This window comes from Oenanthe melanoleuca, chromosome 1A (genome assembly GCF_029582105.1).
Source record: "Oenanthe melanoleuca isolate GR-GAL-2019-014 chromosome 1A, OMel1.0, whole genome shotgun sequence".
NCBI lineage: Eukaryota > Metazoa > Chordata > Aves > Passeriformes > Muscicapidae > Oenanthe > Oenanthe melanoleuca.
The window spans coordinates 21,555,556-21,573,501 of record NC_079334.1 but is presented as its reverse complement, the minus strand read 5'-3'; the positions used below and the strand labels follow the sequence as shown (position 1 = coordinate 21,573,501).

The window sequence follows — 17,946 nt, the reverse complement described above, 5'->3', positions numbered from 1 at the left end:
CACTCTGTGCCTGAAGACTTGCAGAAATTCCAGTGGCCTGGTGAAAATCAGGAGCAGAATGAGTGCAAAGTCCAGTGCTAAAATACACCACTGTGTACTGGACAAGCTGTGGTTCTGTCATTGACTCTATGGAAGACTTCCTGCCAGCCTACTATCTTCCCATTTGGAATGTGGAAAATGGGGGTACCTTCCATATAGCAACTGGACCCAACCTACAGGAGGTGTGTTGCTTCCCTGGGGTCCAGGTAAGGGACCAAAAAGAAATATATGGTATCAACTGGTATGGCCCACTGATTATTACCCTCTACTGGTGTTCCATGGAGGCAGCAACAAAGTCCCAACAAGAAGGCTGAGGTCGGAGAGCTCATGTGAAGCATTTGGAGATGCTAAAAGATCCATTTCTGCTGGGATACAGTCTTTTTTATTATCATGACTATGTTAGGAATGTCTTCAAGAAATCCTGTATGTGTGCTGAAAACTTTTGGGCTCAGATATTTCATGAGACATGAGGCTTTTACTCTGCTCCTTGTGTGCTTTTCCAATCAGCGAGGATAGGCCTTTCTTACACCATGTGGGTTCTGTTTCCCGTGGAACTGGAGCCCACAGCTCATAGAGGGAGGGAGCATTGTTCCCTAGCAACCACCTCCACTCTGCAGCCTTCATCCCACCTCCATACCTGGACTTCAACAGGACCTGCCTGCTTGTACCAGCCACCAGTCACCACACCAGTGATCATGGACCAGGTGACAGACGTAGTTTTGGAAGCGGCTTTGCCTCTTAGTAAATCATAGATATTTGGACTTTTTAAAGCTAAAAAAAAAAAAGATAGAGAAGAAGGAACAGCTCCCTCTTTCCTCAAAGGCTGCATGGCAGGAAAGTCACAATGTTAGGCCATGCTAAATGTTTTGTTCAGAAAGAAAGGTCACATTTAATCTTTTGTAGCTCTTTGATCAAGATGTATCTTTTCTGATTGGTTGCCTGTTGTCCTTACATAATTGGTTTAGCAAAGCAGTAAGCAGACATGCTTCTGTGGTTTCTGTTATCCAGGAGGATGGTAAAATGGCCTTAAAGTCCTTCTTGGCCTCAAGATGTGGGACTCTGAACAGTGCTTTGAGCCTTCAGAGTCGGAAAAAAACCCGAAAAATAACAATTGCATGCAGTTGCAGTGTTTTTATAACAGTGACAACATCATATACAGTTATAAACTAGAAAGTAGGAACAGTTACAGGCTTTGGTGTCATTTTGTCCAGGAGGAACTGGGGAAATTATTGATGAAAGGGATTTGGGAAATGAGGGCATTGCCTCATCACACAGAAATTCTGCTTTGTTGGAAGAAATGGGAGAGGAGAAATTTCTACATCAGCAGACTGGAAAGTTCTTCCTACTGAATATAGTAATAATAACAAACAGGCATGTTTTTGTTTTAAGTAGGAGGTGGGAGTTAGCACAGCAGTTTATTTAGCAGCAGCTTCCTGCACTTTGATCATGTGTGAGTGTATGGCTCTGCTTTAAAAAGAAAGAAGAGTGATAGAGAAAAGAAGCAGATCATTCCCTGTGAGTCAGGACTGGCTTCCTCTCCTCGTGTCTTGTGGCCCTGTTCTTTTTGTGGGAGAGGTTCTGCAGAGCATGCAGCACTGACTCCTGGAGTCTGGCTGATACAGTAACCTCAGCTTCAGGATCCCTGAATGCTGTGTAAGGCTTGGTGCTGCAAAGACCTGTCTCAGTGTAAAACCCAAGCTGCTGCTGATTCAAGTCAGCCCTGGTGGAGCACTAGGCTTCCTACCCCTTGGGCTGGCACCTTCATTCCCACAACTGCCCCAAGAGCAGAAGGTAAACCCTGTGTCATGTCCTGAGCTAATCTGACAAATCCAAACATAGGTAGGTACATTCCTACCTGATCCAGATCCCATTTGTCCTGCTGCTAGTGCCAGCAGGCTGACAATTACTATATTTCACCACTATGGGCCAGGGCTTTGGTTTTAACTTGTCACAGCCTTTGCATGGGCTAAACCTGTCAAGTCTCCCTGGGATGAGGAGCATATCCAACAAGCAGGACTTGACAGAGGGTTATACAGACATTCCCTCTGCAGGAAAGGCACTTCTCGTCCTAGTTGTCCCATGCAAATGCAATGCCTGCAAAGCTGCTAAGGGAGACTCAAGGACAGAGCCAGGTCCCAGGGATTAGTCATAGTTCAAAGAGCTGTGCAGGGGTGGAAATGCCAGGAGTTCGCTGCACTTTGGGAATGTGGATTAACAGAGTTTCCCTGTTGTTTGTATCTCCAGAGCTGTCGGGCTCAGGACAATGCAGCATTAGGAACAAGACAGAAAAGACCCAACGACGGTACTGAAATGACAAAAAGCTCCTCAGCCTTGGCATCTCTTTCAGATTACCACCAGCTGGGTTACAGTTTAGGACTAAATCTCTTCCAAGGTGAGGGGACATACTACCTACCCCTGATCTTCAGAGCTGGTTCCATCTATGCTTTGCCAGGGCTCAGGCAGCCACATTGCTGTGGATAGAGATCTGACCATAGGTAATACTCACTTTCCCCTCTTATTCCTTCTATCCCAAGTCACTTCTTTTCCAGACTGTGATACCTAAGGAACTGGAATTTAGACACTCTCATTTTATGTATTCTGTCTCTTTCTTTTCTTTCACTTTTTTTTCCTTCCCACAGTGTGAAAAGTGAATGTGAATCATAACCCCTGTCGTCCTGTCCAGAGCTGTCCTAATGGACACCATTTGCAATTCAATGTTCCCTGTCATTTCCAGTTGCTAGATACCTCCAGTTCCAGTGCCAACATCATTTCTCTTCCAGACCTTTAGAGATGTGGAGCTCTGAAATATCTTTCCCAAACCTCTGTTTCCAAGGTTGCCCAGGATCCCTCTATCTAAGCAAATATTAGAAACTGAGCATTCATCCAAGAAACTCTGAAATAATTGTCCCTGGTTCTAGTTTTTCATGTACCAGCATAAGGCAGATTCCTTTTCCTTATAGAGTACATTCCATGACCAGACCTTGCTGGATATTGAGGACTGCACTGTCCTGGGTTTGTGTGGTCACACAGAAAAGGAGGATATCTTTCCTCAGGGAGCCCAAAATCATTATTGTCAGGACAAAGGTGTGATTAAAAGGAAGGTGAAGAGGAAAGGATTACAGATTAAAATAAAGCCCCCTCATGGCTAGAAGTAAAGAGGGGATAAAAAGATAAAAACTGTTGTCACAGCTGGCAACTCTTCATTAAGTATTGTGGAAGAAAATGAGATTGAGAAGGCGGAGTGGTAAGATGGTGGGGGTTTTGTGGAGTTGTACTGCTAGTAGCTGCTAGGAAACTACTCACATGGATGAGGAGATTCAACAGGAGGTAGGTGGGCACTTGACTGAAGAAAGGGCACTGGGATACAAATAAAGATGATACCTTGCAGCACCCTCTGTGTGTATCATATTTGAGGGTGAAAAGCAGATAAGCTGGCAAACACACCTCCTGGGTGGTGATGATGAAGTGTTGTTCAGCACCCAGCCTCTAACCTGATCAAAGGTACTGCAATAGGGTGATTTCTTCATATAATTCCATATTTGCTGTTCCTTGCAGGTGGCCCATTGAAGAGCCAAAGCTTGATGAAAGATTCCTACACCCCTGATGTATTTCAGAAGGCAACCAGGGATCCCAAACATTGGCATGGGAAAAAAATCCATGATCTAGGTATGACTTCCGCCAGGAAAAGTACATTGCTGAATTCCTGAGATGGGTGCTACTTTTGCCAAGGACAAAGGATGGATTTGGGCAGAGGGACAAAGGGACTAGAAATTGGCATTTTAACAGGAGAGAAACTCTACAGCTAGAATAATCCTTGGGGTATGATAGCACTAGGAGGGAAGTTGTGACTGAACTATGATCTCCCTTCTTTCCAGGGAAATGGTATGAGAAGCATTTCCTAGATGTTAACGTGCAGAAAGCCATGAAGGAGAAATATGGAGAGGGTAAAAAAGGCAGTTTCTAGAAGATGGAGATTGAAGATTGGACTGCTTTCAATGAGTCTTCTGCTACCTAATAAACCTGCCTGTAAAACCTGAACCTGCTAGCTGTCAGCAGCAGATTTGTTCCTGGTGCTTTCTCCCCTCTCTATTAAAGTGTCTCTGGAGAGAGCAGTGTGAGATAAGTCTGAATATGCAAACCAAAAAAAAAAATCTCTTTGTTGGTCATTGGTGCAGTGGGAAGGATTAGTGTGTGTGAGGCCCATAGCCTTGCAGAAGGATGTGGTGTAGAGAGGAGCCCACACAGAAATTCACCTGCTCAGCATGTAAGGTGGAGCAGGACCTGTGAGTGGTGTAAGAGGGCAGTGATGGAAGGGGTGTGTGAGAGCAAACTCATGTTTGCCAGAAGATTCATGACACTTTGACAGCTGCCCCAGCACTCCAGAGAGAACAGAGGATGCACTGGGAACCAACCAGGGTTATCCCAGCAGCAGAAATGTGCTAAAGCAAATGGAAATTCACCTGAGGAGACATCAGGCTGTTTGTGAAAGCTCAGTATTTACAGGCCAGGCCAACAAAAATAAAACTGAGGAAACAACAGCTTATTCCACCTAAAGGGAAGAGGAAAGCTGCAAGAGCCTCAGGACTCCTCCAATGCACAGATCACCCCACAAGGTGCATGTACCCTTACTGAAGCTCCCAAAAGCCCCAGTTGCCCCTGGCAGCCCTTTCCCTAGCTCAGACGTGACTCTCAGACAGAAGCACACACATCCAGCATCCAGTCTGTACAACCTGGAGTTTGGGGGTGTGTCTGGGCAGTGAGGACCACCCAAGGCTTGAGTGATGCAGGATATGCAGGGTCTTTAGTGCTTCCTGATGTGTTTTCCTCACAGATCTAATGGCCTTTATTTCAGGACTCTGCCTTCCAGCTCCAAAGTGTAGCCATTTGGTGCAGCAATCCCAAAGTACATTTCTGGGAATACAGATGCCCTGTTCTTCCCTATCAGGTCCTAAGCTCTCACCATTGTAGAAGATTGATGCTTTTCTCAATAATATGAACTGTTTTGGAACAGAATTAGGATTGTTACTTCACCATTGGCTGGTGATTAAATAGCAGTATGCTAACCTTGTTAAAGCAGTGAAAGAGGCTAAAATTTAACCAATATGATAATCAAGTGATAATCATTTCCCACCACCAGTAATTAGCCAGATATTTCCAGGCAGATGTCCAAGTCTTTCAAATTAAGGAGAATGGCCAAATTGCAGCTTGTAGAAACCTCCCTGTGGGTTTGCTTTGTACATCAGTACTGAGTGACTGCTGTCTGAGCACACACCTCTCTCACCTCCCCTGAACAGCACAGCTCTGCAGGAGCAGCCACTTTTCTGTTTTGCATCCAGCACTGATGGCCAACATAACTCCAGGTTCATAATGAGCCCTGTCTTCTGAGACCACAGCAGGTCCTAATCCAGGAAACATGGAGCTGAACAGAATTCTACTGATGTTGTTTGGCACACTGGAAGCAGGCAGTTCAGGGCACAGTCAGCTAATAGGGAACACATAACGTGGGATGAATCCACACCTAGATGTACAAATGTGTTTCTGCTGGACATTAAAAATGCCTATTAGCCATTAGAAATAGACACTAGGGCAATCAGGCAGACTGCAGGATTATGCTTCAGCTGGAAGCAAATGCCCTTTTGTTTTTCATGGAGGGCTCATTAAGAAAGTAGATCAGAAGAGAAATAGACTGAAAGGCCCTGTTGGTGCACCACTGGGCACAAAATGGGGTGTTTGTTTCTTGCAGTGAAATGAAGTCACTGAGTGCACCTTTTACAAATGAAAATATTTTATAAGCACTTAAATAGTATAAAATACTTGGTGTTGTATCATGCACTCAAGAGGGTGACAGCTGTTTGATGACAAATGAACATACCTGTGTCAATCCCCCTTCATCATCTTTGCTTTGCCAAACGGTACAGCTCAGCCAGGAACAAACACTTTCAGACAGGTGACACATGAAAGCTGCAGAGATAACTGAGATTATAGCTTTCAGTGAGGCAGCACAGCCACTGGGTCAATCAATACCTGAAGTCTTTGAGTGCTGAACAGACTCATTTAGCCACAACCTTGGCAAGGAGCATTTTCCTGTGTGGCACTTTTTGCTGTAGAGTGCTTTGGGTATCCAAACACATGTATGGAAAGCCAGCTTGGAATCTGCAGGTACCATGTCATGTGCAGTTAGACAAGAACAGAGCTGAAGTAAGTGCTCATGGTCACTGCAGCTGAAATCTCTCTTCTATCCATTCTTTCATGCCTTCTTGCTTGTTTTGTGCTGGTGTTGGCACTTCCCTGCCCACGCTCTGAACTGAGTCAAATTGATAAACCAGCAGAAAATCAATACAGAAGGAAAAAAACAAAACAAAACAAAACAAAAGTTAGCAGGATAGCCAATTAAAATTTCTGAGCAAAGGACCTTGATGCAGACAAGGCAATGAGTGATAGTATATGCAGATGTTGGGAAAGAGGAGTAGAAGAGTGGAGGTGGAAATGGCCTTTCACTGCCTTTTTTGTGCAGCAAGGAATTAGTTTGCCTGCACTGTGTGGTCTCAGAGAACATAGTGCTTTGCAACACAGGTAGCCTGTATTTAAGTGATTTTGCAGGGTCTGATCATTGGGTGGCAGCTCTGAGCCAGTGTTTTTATCTGACAAGTCAAAAATTGGAAAAAAAAAACTGTGTTCTTCTCTGGTGTAGCTAAATCATTCACTGAAATTGCTATTTAAGAACTGTTTGTGTCACCTCTAAACAGCCAGTGCACTTGAAATATAATCAGACTACAAGGATTTGAAGTAGAATAAACCAGTTTCACCCCAGCTTCTGCAGCACTCTCCTCACAAATTTTTCTAGCAGTAATGGCCACTTCCTAGTTCAGGTGTATGCATCACTGCAGCTGAAGCACAGGTCATCTTTCAGGATATCCCTTTTAATAAGTATTTCCTATTCTCCAAACAATATTTCATTTTTCTTTTCATTTAACCCTCTGACCTCTGCCTATCTCATGCTGTTCTGAATGATTCCAAAGTGAATCCAATCTCTCCAATCTGTCTCCACTGTGAATGACTTTGAAAGGCTCATATAAAGAGATGGTAACAACTGTAGGAACAGAAGACAGACACTGCAAAGACTCTTACTAGAGTCTTCAGCCAACTATTTGATTCAATCCTTTATGCTGTAAAGCTTGCACGGAAGTAAAACCTAAATTCAGAGCTACATCTATCCTGAGGTAAGCCCAGTATTCCTAAAAGAATTAGTACTTACTGCTGATCCTGCCTATAATGGGATAAAAGAGAAATCCAGCACTGCTTGAAGTGCCAAGAGATCACAACAAAAAGGGAGCAGGTGAATTAACTTCAGTGGATTTCACTCCCAGGCACTGAGTTTAAAATACAATTCTGTCTTACATCTGAGGGTATTGAAAACTCTTATTCATCAAGATAGAACAGTGATTTGAGGGTTAGGAATTACCTGTGGTGCTCCACTTGATAGTGGTGGAGCAAATGAGCAAGAAAGGTATAAAACAAACCCAAAACTCAAATGGTGTGTTCCTCAGGGTTCACCTTGTGTTTTCCTTGCCACAGACTCCTCTCTGACAGAGCCAAGGCTTCATGGATTGAAGCTGGAAGAGAAGTGACCCAGTGTCAGGGGTGGGATCACTGCTCTTGGAAACAGTACAAGGGGTTTAAGAGCAACTCCTTAGGGATGGAGAATAGGCTCTCTCAGCTTTGGGCAAAACAAGGGTGAGGGCTGCACTGAAAAATCTACAAGAAGGTTCTTCTGCTGATTTTAGTGAACAGGCCTACCAATTTTTATGCTGAGTTGTTGTTTTATTCCTCTTAATAACATTCCTTTTTTTTTTCAAACCCTTGGATTCATTGCTTCTGAGCAGGAAAACTGATTATCTGAGCTCATTACGTGCCCAAGTGAAATCATCTTTTCCTATAACCCAAGAGCCTTGAACTGAAATTGATTAACTATTTTTAGAAAGAAGCTCTAGCTAAATCTGACTTCTTCCCCTGCCAATCACACCTATCAGGGGAGTGCAAAACAAGACAATCTAAATGCAGGTGCCTAGGAATTATGGCCTGTCCCTTTTACAGAATATATTAATATAACTAAGAAAGGGGTGGGGTTGTTTGAGATCTTTCACCATGTTGGACTAGAAGCTGGAGAGGAGATGTAGCATTTTTTTGAAAGAAAATGGGATAATAATGGTGTTATATTTTGAATTTTTGATTATCTAATACCCTTGCAACTCCAGCTCTTCTGAATCCCAAGGCTGGCTACTTTTCTTTTCCAACAGCTTTCTTTAGGTTTCTGGAGACCCTTGCATTGTCTTGCTTGCCACTGGCAGATGAAAGAAAGCACAGGACTTGGCTGCTGCTGAGAGCTCTCCAGCTGGCATGCAGGCAGGAGATGACCTGATGGGGGACACTGTCTTCCAGGAAGCCAGAAGGAACCTCTGGCCACATCTCCTGTACCTTCCTCAGAAGCTGCAAGCCTCAGACTTTTCTGTGACGCAGGAAGAGGTCAACAGTTTACTGCCAACTACAAGTGTCCCAGTTCCAAGGTATGAGAGCACAATTCAGCTTCTGAGAAAAATCCGTGCTTTTCCTGTCAGTGAAGCGAGGGCAGGGGCCACTCTCTGACTCTCTGGTAAAATGGCACAGACTGGCTGCATCTGCAGACTTGCTGATCTCCTTGGTCTCCCACGGAGCCTCTGCAGTCCAAACCACAGCTAGAGTTCTGTGTCTCTTTTATTCAGTTCAAAGGGCACGACACCCTGTGCTACAGCAGAGTGAAAAGGATGTGCTCTGCACAGCCTGTGTCAAAGCCTGCTGGAATGCTGCTGGAGCACACTGGGTGCAGCCTCACACGGTCCAGCTGTGTCCCTGCTGCCCAGTGGGAATTGTTGCTACCCTGTGCTGTCTCCCAGATGGTGCCAGGCTGTTATCTTGGAGAGAAAACAGAAAGGAACTGGTTGGCACAGGCAAAGCCATGGCAGGGGGAATGCTGACAACAAAATGGTTCAAGCAGTTGCAAGGCAGTGTGTGATACTACATCTTGGCCCTGATTTATTTGGCACTAATAACTCAGGCAGTGTGACTGCTGGCATCAGCATTTATGAAGCTTTCAGGGATATTTTGCAGTCAGTTTTTTCAAGATAAAGAGTCCTTGTTCCTTACAAGCACTGAGTGTGAAACTAGACAAAGAGAGAAGACAACAGTTTCCAAGAAGCTGCAAACAAACCCATCTTTCCTTCACATGACTTAGAAAAGTACAAATTAAAAAGACCTGACCCTCACTCCTAAGAGCCAGATAATTATCATGAGACCCAGGAGTCAATTTAATTTGTATCAGCTTCCCTGGCTGCTCTGCAGCCTAGGATATTTTCCCAAAGAGAGTGTTCTGGTGACCTTCCCACTCTGTCTTTCAAGACATGATATAAATTAGAGGCATTATGGACAATTTGGAGCTATTTCTGATCAGCCACACTGGCTGGGACCAATGCAACTCTTCTTTGTTTACATTCCACTTTCAAAGTCAGACTTTGCTTCAAGGAGAAGAAAGTATGTCATTTCTAAAGGATGAGGAGGAAAGGGAATATGTGTGAAGTTGTGTTGAGGCAAACTGGGAGGAATTCAGCCAGCAAGGTTTCCACTGCCTTATATTGAAACCTATTTCCAAAAGAAATGCAGAAGAAAGGAAGCAGCTTTCTATCCTCAGACTTCCATCCAGGGAGGTTAAGGTCTGCAGATGCAGTAATTCCTTACAATTTCCAGAGATGTTTGGAAGGTGGCACAAGAGATAAATGGGTGAAAATGCTTTGTCCTCCCCATTGCAGCCTGCTCTTACCCTATGGCTAGTAAGGAATTTTAGGATTAGATATTCAATACTATAATCTGAGAATGATTTAAATACTCAAGACTAGAGACAAGACTTAGTGGTTCACCTTTATCATTCTGAAACAAGTAGATATTTATCTCAGCCTCCACTATCAAGTCAAATTTGAAGCTGTGGTTTTCTTGATCATATCCATGGATGTGACACACCCTGGGTATTGTGAAGTTCTGGCAGTCAGGGTGTTCTAGACCTTTGTGGCACCTTCAGGTCCATTTCTTTGTTCAGAACTATTTCCTTGTTCCTGCTTAATCAGAAGGAAAAAAGCATGACTATCTCAATAGGATGCTGCTGCACAGCCCTACCTGTGGTTTCTGAAACCTTCCCTACATATATTTTATTTTGTTTCTAAATCAATATTACATTATGCTGGCATACTCCTGTAATTCATTAAGTGAAATCAATAAATTCTCTAATATCAAACACTTGTGCTTTACTCTCTTTCTTCAAAGGAAGATGCACTCACAGTAATCATTTCATGTGTCTGAGCCCTGAGCATAACTTTTTGTGTCTTTCCCCAAAAGGGGTTTGGCTGCCCATGCTCAAGGCTGACTAAACTGGAATCATCCTGGCTGATGGTCTCCCCTCCTTCACTCCAAGGTGTTTGTAAATTCAGGCCCTTGCCTGAGCTATGGCACAGCCACATCTGTGCCCAGTGATGCACATTGCTGATTGTGGTCCATGGGATTGGCTTCCTAGCTTGTCATCAGTCTGGTTACTGGAGAGGGACTTCCTGTGGGGTCTGGATTGATGGCTGATTCTGGTCACTCCCACTGTTCTGCGTTTCTTGTTACTGTGGAATTGCACCACTGTCATTGAGGTCAGTGCTTTGCTGTCAGCCTCAGCCCCCAGCTCACCTTCTCAGCAAGCAAAGCTTGTGACTTCACAGCAGCAGGCTTGGCATTTTACATGTGTACACACATCTCTTGTGCTTGCTTACACAGAGCATCAAAGAAGTGACATCAGAGAAATGCAATCAGCAGCTGGGACACAGGTCTTGTGAGGACTGTGGGACTGCAGAGCTCCTGCAAACAGAAAACTGTTTCCATGCAGACTTTGAAGTCCTTTGTGCCACAGGAACACTTCTGTGGTTTGAGACTTCAACCCACAGCAAATTGCTAGCTTTTAGAATGTGATTCAGTACTCTAGAGATTGTAAGAGCCACTTTCTCTATTGGCTTCACAGCTGTCAAGTCAATTCATGAATGAATCCTACAGCTCTTTCTCAAAATTAAAACCAAGGTACTTTCTTCCTATTCTTATTTCATGTGTTTTCTTCCCTGCCTCCAATCTCTTTGCTATTTATTCCTCCATTTCCAGCATCCACTATTATAGTTTTTTCCCTATCTCTTCTTTATTCTCTGTTCCTTCCTCTCTCTCATACTTTCCAGTCTGACTGTTCTCTTTTCTTCCTGAAAGGAAGCAGAAGTAGCAACATGATAGTGCAAGACGTATCTAGTATATCTGAGAGGAAACACAAGTCAAACACATACAACTTCTTTTTTTCTCACAGTTTTTGTTTTGCAGAAATAATTTCAACATGGCTATGCTCTTGCTGTCATAAGGAGAACCAGCCTTCTTGGCCAATCTGATTAGTTATTATCACCACTGCCTCTAGTGTAACACATTATTCTCCACTCAAGTGCAATTATTCACAAGTCCTGCTGTAATGTGTCTGTGTGCTCTCACAGCAAAAGCAGGGGACAGTCATTGAAAAGCTAATGAAACCAGATGGATTAGCATGTTCAGCTTCCTGTTCTTCCTCATCCTGCACAGAACCTTCCTCCCTACTCTGGACATAACATTGGTGTCTGCAAGCTGGAAGACCAGTCAATATCTTTTTGCCCAGCTCCATCTCTTAGGTTCATCAACCAAGCCTCTTCAGACCCTTCACAGGACACCAGCCAGGAACTTTGTTTTTGCAGCAGTTGTTGAGCTTGGAGTCACATTCATGATTTGATGAGCCTCAGAACACTCCACCCATGTGCAAGCTGTAAGAGATACAGTCATTGTAGGGTCACACTGTAGTCACTGTAGGATCTTCTCTGGGAGGCTTTCTGAATAGAAAATGGATCAGGCTGAAGAAAACAGTGGGAAATGGTTAGATGAACACAAGTTACTGGACTGGAGAAAGCAGAGACAGAGAAGTGAGGTGCTGGGTGATGAGAACTGCTGGGAATATCCAGGGTATTGTTCTGCATTTATTTCATTAGTCAAAACTGGCTGTTCACAGGAAAGTGGCAAGAAGTCTTCAACATCAGTTGCTGCTCTTAGAATGGGCTGGACTCTCTGCCTTTTACCAGAATTTTATTATGAGTCTTAGAACTGAAAAAGTCCCAACTCTTTGCTCATTTGTAAATCAAAATGGTCATGCAAGAAAAGTAAGACTCTGGTCTACAACCTGTGCAGAAAAGTTGGAATTGTTTTCTAAGAGTTAAATTAATTTTCAATAAATATTCTAATTCAAAAGATAGTTCTAAAGCTGGATTTTTTAAGCCTCATTAGACTTCATGCCTTTGGATCAAAAGGGCCTCATAGCACTGGCTGGAACTGCATCTTTCTCTTTCCCACCCCCCAAAAGGAATCACAGCCATTCTGACACAGTGAACTATCATCTAAGACTTGTGATGGTACCTTTGTTTCTCTTCCTGAGCTGCAGAGGTCTGATGAAACCCCAACACAGATGGAAGGCTGGTCAAGCAAGAGTGACCATAGAAACACATAGAAAGCCTAAAAGAGCAGATCTTCCCAGTGAGAAGCCTGTTGTTGGAGGAAATGAGAGCACCAACACCAGCTGGGTAATGCTGAATGGGAATTTATTTAGCTGAGCACTCACATCAGTATCAGTGTCCTAGCACAAGCAGAATTCTGAATCCTGGTAACTCTCTGCATATTTTTGCAATGAGCAAGGGTCTCAGCTGAATGAGAGGACCCTCAGGACCTAAGCAGTGTAGTGTTGACTTTTGTACCCCTTAACAAGAGAAAGAATGTGGCAGATATTTAGAAAAACAACTTCTAAGAACATAACAACAGATTTTGTAAAAGCCAAACAAACGTTCTCAGCAATCCACTGCTCTTCTAGCAGACAAGAGAGATCTCAGTGAAAAGTCAGTAAGGGCAAGGTATGAGTGAGTGATTTATTGTTTAAGGCAGAAAACTAGATGCCTCATTAAGCAAGACATTCCACTTTGCCTTTGTGGGTTGTTTTCATTTGGTGAATACATTGCCATGCCCACCAAATAAGCCCACTTGCCTTAGCAGGAGTTCTGCCTCTAGGAAGTCATATGCAAAAGTGAGAGACACCCACTCTGTTTAGCTACAAAGTCACAGAAAGGAGAAGGTTTCCTGGCAAAGAAAACTATTTCAGAAACACAGCAGCTGAACAACTCGTGTGCCTCTATCAGTAAACAAACACACCTCATAGGTGCATTTGCAGAGATCCTGCTTTTCCTTTTTTCTTTTGTGAAGAACCTCTATGCAAGAGGGAGCTGAGTGTGTCTTGGGGAAAGGTCACTGTTAACCAGGGAAAATGAATGTGCCCTTCCCTGAGAATTCAGACTCCAAGAACAGGAGCTGAAGTTGTCTCTGCTGTCATGAAAACTACAAGGATCAGCTTGGTTGAGTGCTCTGTTTTTTAGAAACAGCAGCCAAAAGATGTCAATGAATGATTTTGCTTTTCTGGGCAGCCCAAGGGCAGCCTAACCTTGCAAGAAACACCTGTGCCTGAGCCAAGTCACTGTCAGGTCCAAAAAGTGAAGCAGGCTGCCAAGACCAGGTTATTTCAGCCATTGTAGAGTTACTGCTTGAGAGACCACAGAGTCCATGGCATTCAGTACCATGACTCACATGCCAGGCAGGGGATTATAATCTTCCCAGTATGTGTTTATTCCTGGAAAGATCAGTGTGCAATGATGTGCTGGTTCTGGCTTGGATGGAGTTAATTTTCTTCACAGTAGCTGTCATGGGGCTGTGATTTGGATTTGTGCTGGAAGTGTTGATAATTCAGGGATATTTTAGGCACTGCTAAGCAGTCCTTACACAGAGTCAAGGCCTTTTCTACTTCACCCCACCAGTGAGGAAGCTGGGGGTGCACAAGAAGTTGGGAGGGGACACAGCAAGGACAGCTGACCCCAACTGACCCAAGGGATATTCCATATCACATGGCACCATGCTCAGGAAGGAAGGGGATGTTTGAAGTCATGGCATTCTTCTTCCAAAGTCACCATAACATGTAAAGAATGGAGCCCTGCATTCCTGGGGATGGCAGAACTCTTGCCTTCCCATAGGAAGTGGTGAATGCATTCCCTGTTTTGTTTTGCTTCTTTGAACAGAATTTGCTTTCCCTATTAAACTGTCTTTACCTCAACCCACAGGTTTTCTCACTTTTACTCTTCCCTTTCCCATTCTTTTTCTCATCCCACCAAGAGGCACTGAGTGGTAGTTAGCTGCCAGCTGGAAATAAAGCCACAAACACTTCCATCACCTTTTGTTTCAACACCTTCTATTGAGCACCCCAGAGGCTCCAACACTTATGAGTAATGGCTGAGTTCCTCACTCACACAGCTGCTGTGCCTCTGCTCTGCCAGCTCTGTTATTAACTAAATCTTGACTTTAGCACAGGTCCAGCAAGGAGGTTCCTGATTAGATGCCATAAAATTAAGAATAGGGAAGTAAGTATTTTCACTGTTACATTTTGCTTAACCAGTTTCCCAGAACTGTGATATTTTTCTGCCAGTGAGATGTAATGATCTCTTAACAGAGGCTGAACTTTGCTGCTTGTTCCCTTTTCTGTTAATCTGCACTCAGAACCTGTCCTTTAAATCACCATTCTCCTGGTGTGCAACACTTTCTGAAAGGAAAATTAATTTCCATAAATTTAAACAGTCATCCAACAAAATATTGGTTCACATAGTGAATTCTGTCTTAAAGGCACGTTGTTGCTGCCAAGTCTGATGTGTACAAAACTGTCTCCATTCAAATAGTAGCACTGCTGAGTATGTATTGGCACTATTGAATATTTCACAGTAGCACTCCTAAATATGGATTCTGCTTTAACCAAACCCACACAGCTGAGGGATTAAAATTCAAGCCACACTCTGATTACATATTTTAATTTAAGTGATAACACCACTCTGCATCAATAGAAGTGAGGCAAATACACTCAAATAGAGACAGTGTAATTTAACATATATTTATCTTCTTAATCTTTGGGGGAAAAAGGAAAGGGCTGGTGGCATCTAAAGAAGTGAGAGGTGATGAAATCTCTTACTGTTTTCCCTAACCTGGACTGCAGCCTCTGTGAAGAGAGTTCTGCAGGTTTGGACAGTATGTACCTTCAGCAACTGAAAGTACCAGAGCTCAGGCTATTTTGGATTACATCTGCCACAGTTTCTTAGGAATCAGTGGCAGCTGAAGGTGCATCAGAAGTAAAAAAAATTTAAAAGCTAAAAGAACAAAAGAGTAAGTCAAGGAGCAGAAGAAGAAGGGAAAGCTACTTGACAATAATTTTCAGAGTATACTGTAAAAATGAACTTTGTGCACAGTGTATGAACATGAACTTGACAATGGAGACTTTTCATCTTCACATTTCCCAAAGGGCACACATGTACACTCCTCTCTTCATGCTCCTTTCCCATAATTTAAGAAAAAAAAAAAAAAAAAAAGAAAAGAGAGAGAGAGAGAGATATGTGTAAACTTATCCTTTTAGTTTCTTCTCAACAGGCAGAAGGATTTTCCCACTGAGATGAAGAGACCTCAGTGGAGAAAGATGAGGACTGGTAGTGAATACCCATGCACTATGTCTCTTGAAACTTCAGTCATTCATAAATAATTGCCTTTTCTTTCTTTCATGCTTGTTGAACACAGTGGCACTGTGTGTGATTCCAAGCAATGCTTTGTTACTCCTCTCACTTAATTTACCCCAATTAAGTTCTGGCATCCCTAGACACCAAGGATCTGCCTATCAGATGGAGTGTTTCTGCAGCAGAGCAATGCTTGGTGAACATGAGATTAAAGCTCCCTAGGGTGGAGCTGAGGCACCTCTGCTCAGCAAAGCTGTGGCACCTTGTGCTGGCCTGGAATGTGACAGGACCAGGGGCAGCAAATTCACCAAGCTGGTCCCATGGCAGAGTCTGGCAGCCCCAGTCACCTCATGCACTGAGACACAGCCAGGACATACCTGTGCTAAAGCACTGACAGCTCTGGCTTGGAAGGTTGAAAGGCAGAGCCAGGCTGTGAAGTGGTGTCTGTCTTCTTCAGGGTCACACCAAGGGAGTTAACTGGTGATTTAATTCCCTGTTTAACGTGAAATCCAGTTAGAGCCTTCAGCTTAGGGTAGAGGTTTGAGAAAACTCTTCTGATACAAACAGCAAGCAGGAGAGATCAGTCTAAATCCCAGAATTTCTCCTTCTCTATTTGCTGAGCCTTAGTGAAAGCAACTTTCATGGGTGTATATGAAAAACAGTGGGCAGATTGCCATAAATTCATTGCTAATCTCTTCAGGGCTACTGGGATGGGCTCTTTAACCAGAAATACTTTAATAAATCCTTTCAGGAAACACAGAATCCTGAGCTGACAGGACACCAAAAGGCCATCTGTAAAGCAGTTAAAACTTCAATCCCAACGTGGGACAAAACCTGACTGAGCAGGTAGACAAGTCAACCCCTTTAACTCCAAGACAGGACACAAGGATGAAGCCAAATCATTGTTTAGACACCATGTGGGTGTTGCCATATCTGTACAGACCATCCACAGCCTCTCTTGGACACAGTGGAAGCTTTGCCAGGCATGTGATGTCCCACCTGCTGGATCTTTCTCCAGCTCCAAGAAGGGAGATCTGGAGTTCCATGAACACCACCAACACTGCACCAGGAATTATTCAACAGGTGCCATGTGCAGCAAAGGCTGAAAGGTGTCTTCTTAAGAAGGACAGAAAAAAGAAAAACATCCCCTTCATTTCTCATGACCAAGTAAATACAAAAATGGGCAAATGTTTTAGTAGAAAAGGCACATGCAGTAGAAAAGATGGCAGATCCCAAGGTACCTGGACATTCTCTCAGTATATGCCAAGAAAAACCCCCATGGTTGTGGCCCAACAACAAAGAAACAGCAGGTGAGAGGTTCTGAAAGCAGAGTTTAAACCAGGAGGCTGAAAAAAATAGTCCTACATAGTAGCATTCTTCAATGGCCCTGCTTTTATACACTGTAAGATAAGAGTCTCACTGCATGATTTATTAAACCCTGTGGGGAAAAGGGGATTATATTTATTAGTATCTGGTAGCATTTTGAAGCAGATTAAGTTTATATAAGATGGATTCTACCTAATCAAAACAGAATCAGTGCTGCTGACATTTAAGATTAAAGACACTACGAGGCAATTTTAAAATGAAAACCAAGGCAATGATGCCAGATGTGGAAAATAAATTGTTTGGATTGATCTATTTGTGTGGTCTGAAATCACAGAAAGCCTGTGACTTAGAAAAAGGGATAGGATAGAAGGTAAGAAAAACACAGGGAAAAACAATAAACTGGATAAGCAGAGCATATAAGACTATGCAATCAAATCAAGACAAATGCTTTGTTTTATTTTACTTTATTTACTAGTATGAATCTAGCCACAAAGCCTATTTTTTAGCCACTGTAAATGATTGCTTCTTGGAGTTATTTGTGGAATCACTCACAAGAAAACAAACAGATTTAATCCTGAAAAATATACAGGACATAGTACAAGTTGAAACAATGAAAGTCATAATAATGTTTTAAGGAAAAACTGGCAAAAATAAGGCTAAGAAGCTGTTAAAGGATGAAATGTTTTTAATGGACAAAGAAGATGATTAAAGAGTCATATACAAATTTAAAAAGTGAACTTAGGCCTTTTGAAAGTCTAGCCATGCTATAAAGGTAGAGTTATTGTAGCCTTAATGTTCTGAGAAAGTAAATGAGGCAAGACATGTAGAGAAAAATGATAACTTAGAATTATCTTTTCCAACTAAATGTTACTGTTTAATAAAATAG

General features: G+C 43.0%; 1 protein-coding gene across 1 annotated transcript; it reads left to right on the top strand.

The window, feature by feature from the left end:
- Positions 1-18: 18 nt before the first annotated feature.
- On the top strand, positions 19-4,077 carry CIMIP4 (ciliary microtubule inner protein 4). Its single transcript, XM_056482528.1, has 4 exons — positions 19-743; positions 2,284-2,431; positions 3,595-3,705; positions 3,915-4,077. The coding sequence occupies exons 1-4, from the start codon at positions 570-572 to the stop codon at positions 4,001-4,003; spliced, it is 522 nt and encodes a 173-aa protein (XP_056338503.1). The 5' UTR covers positions 19-569; the 3' UTR covers positions 4,004-4,077.
- Positions 4,078-17,946: the final 13,869 nt, after the last annotated feature.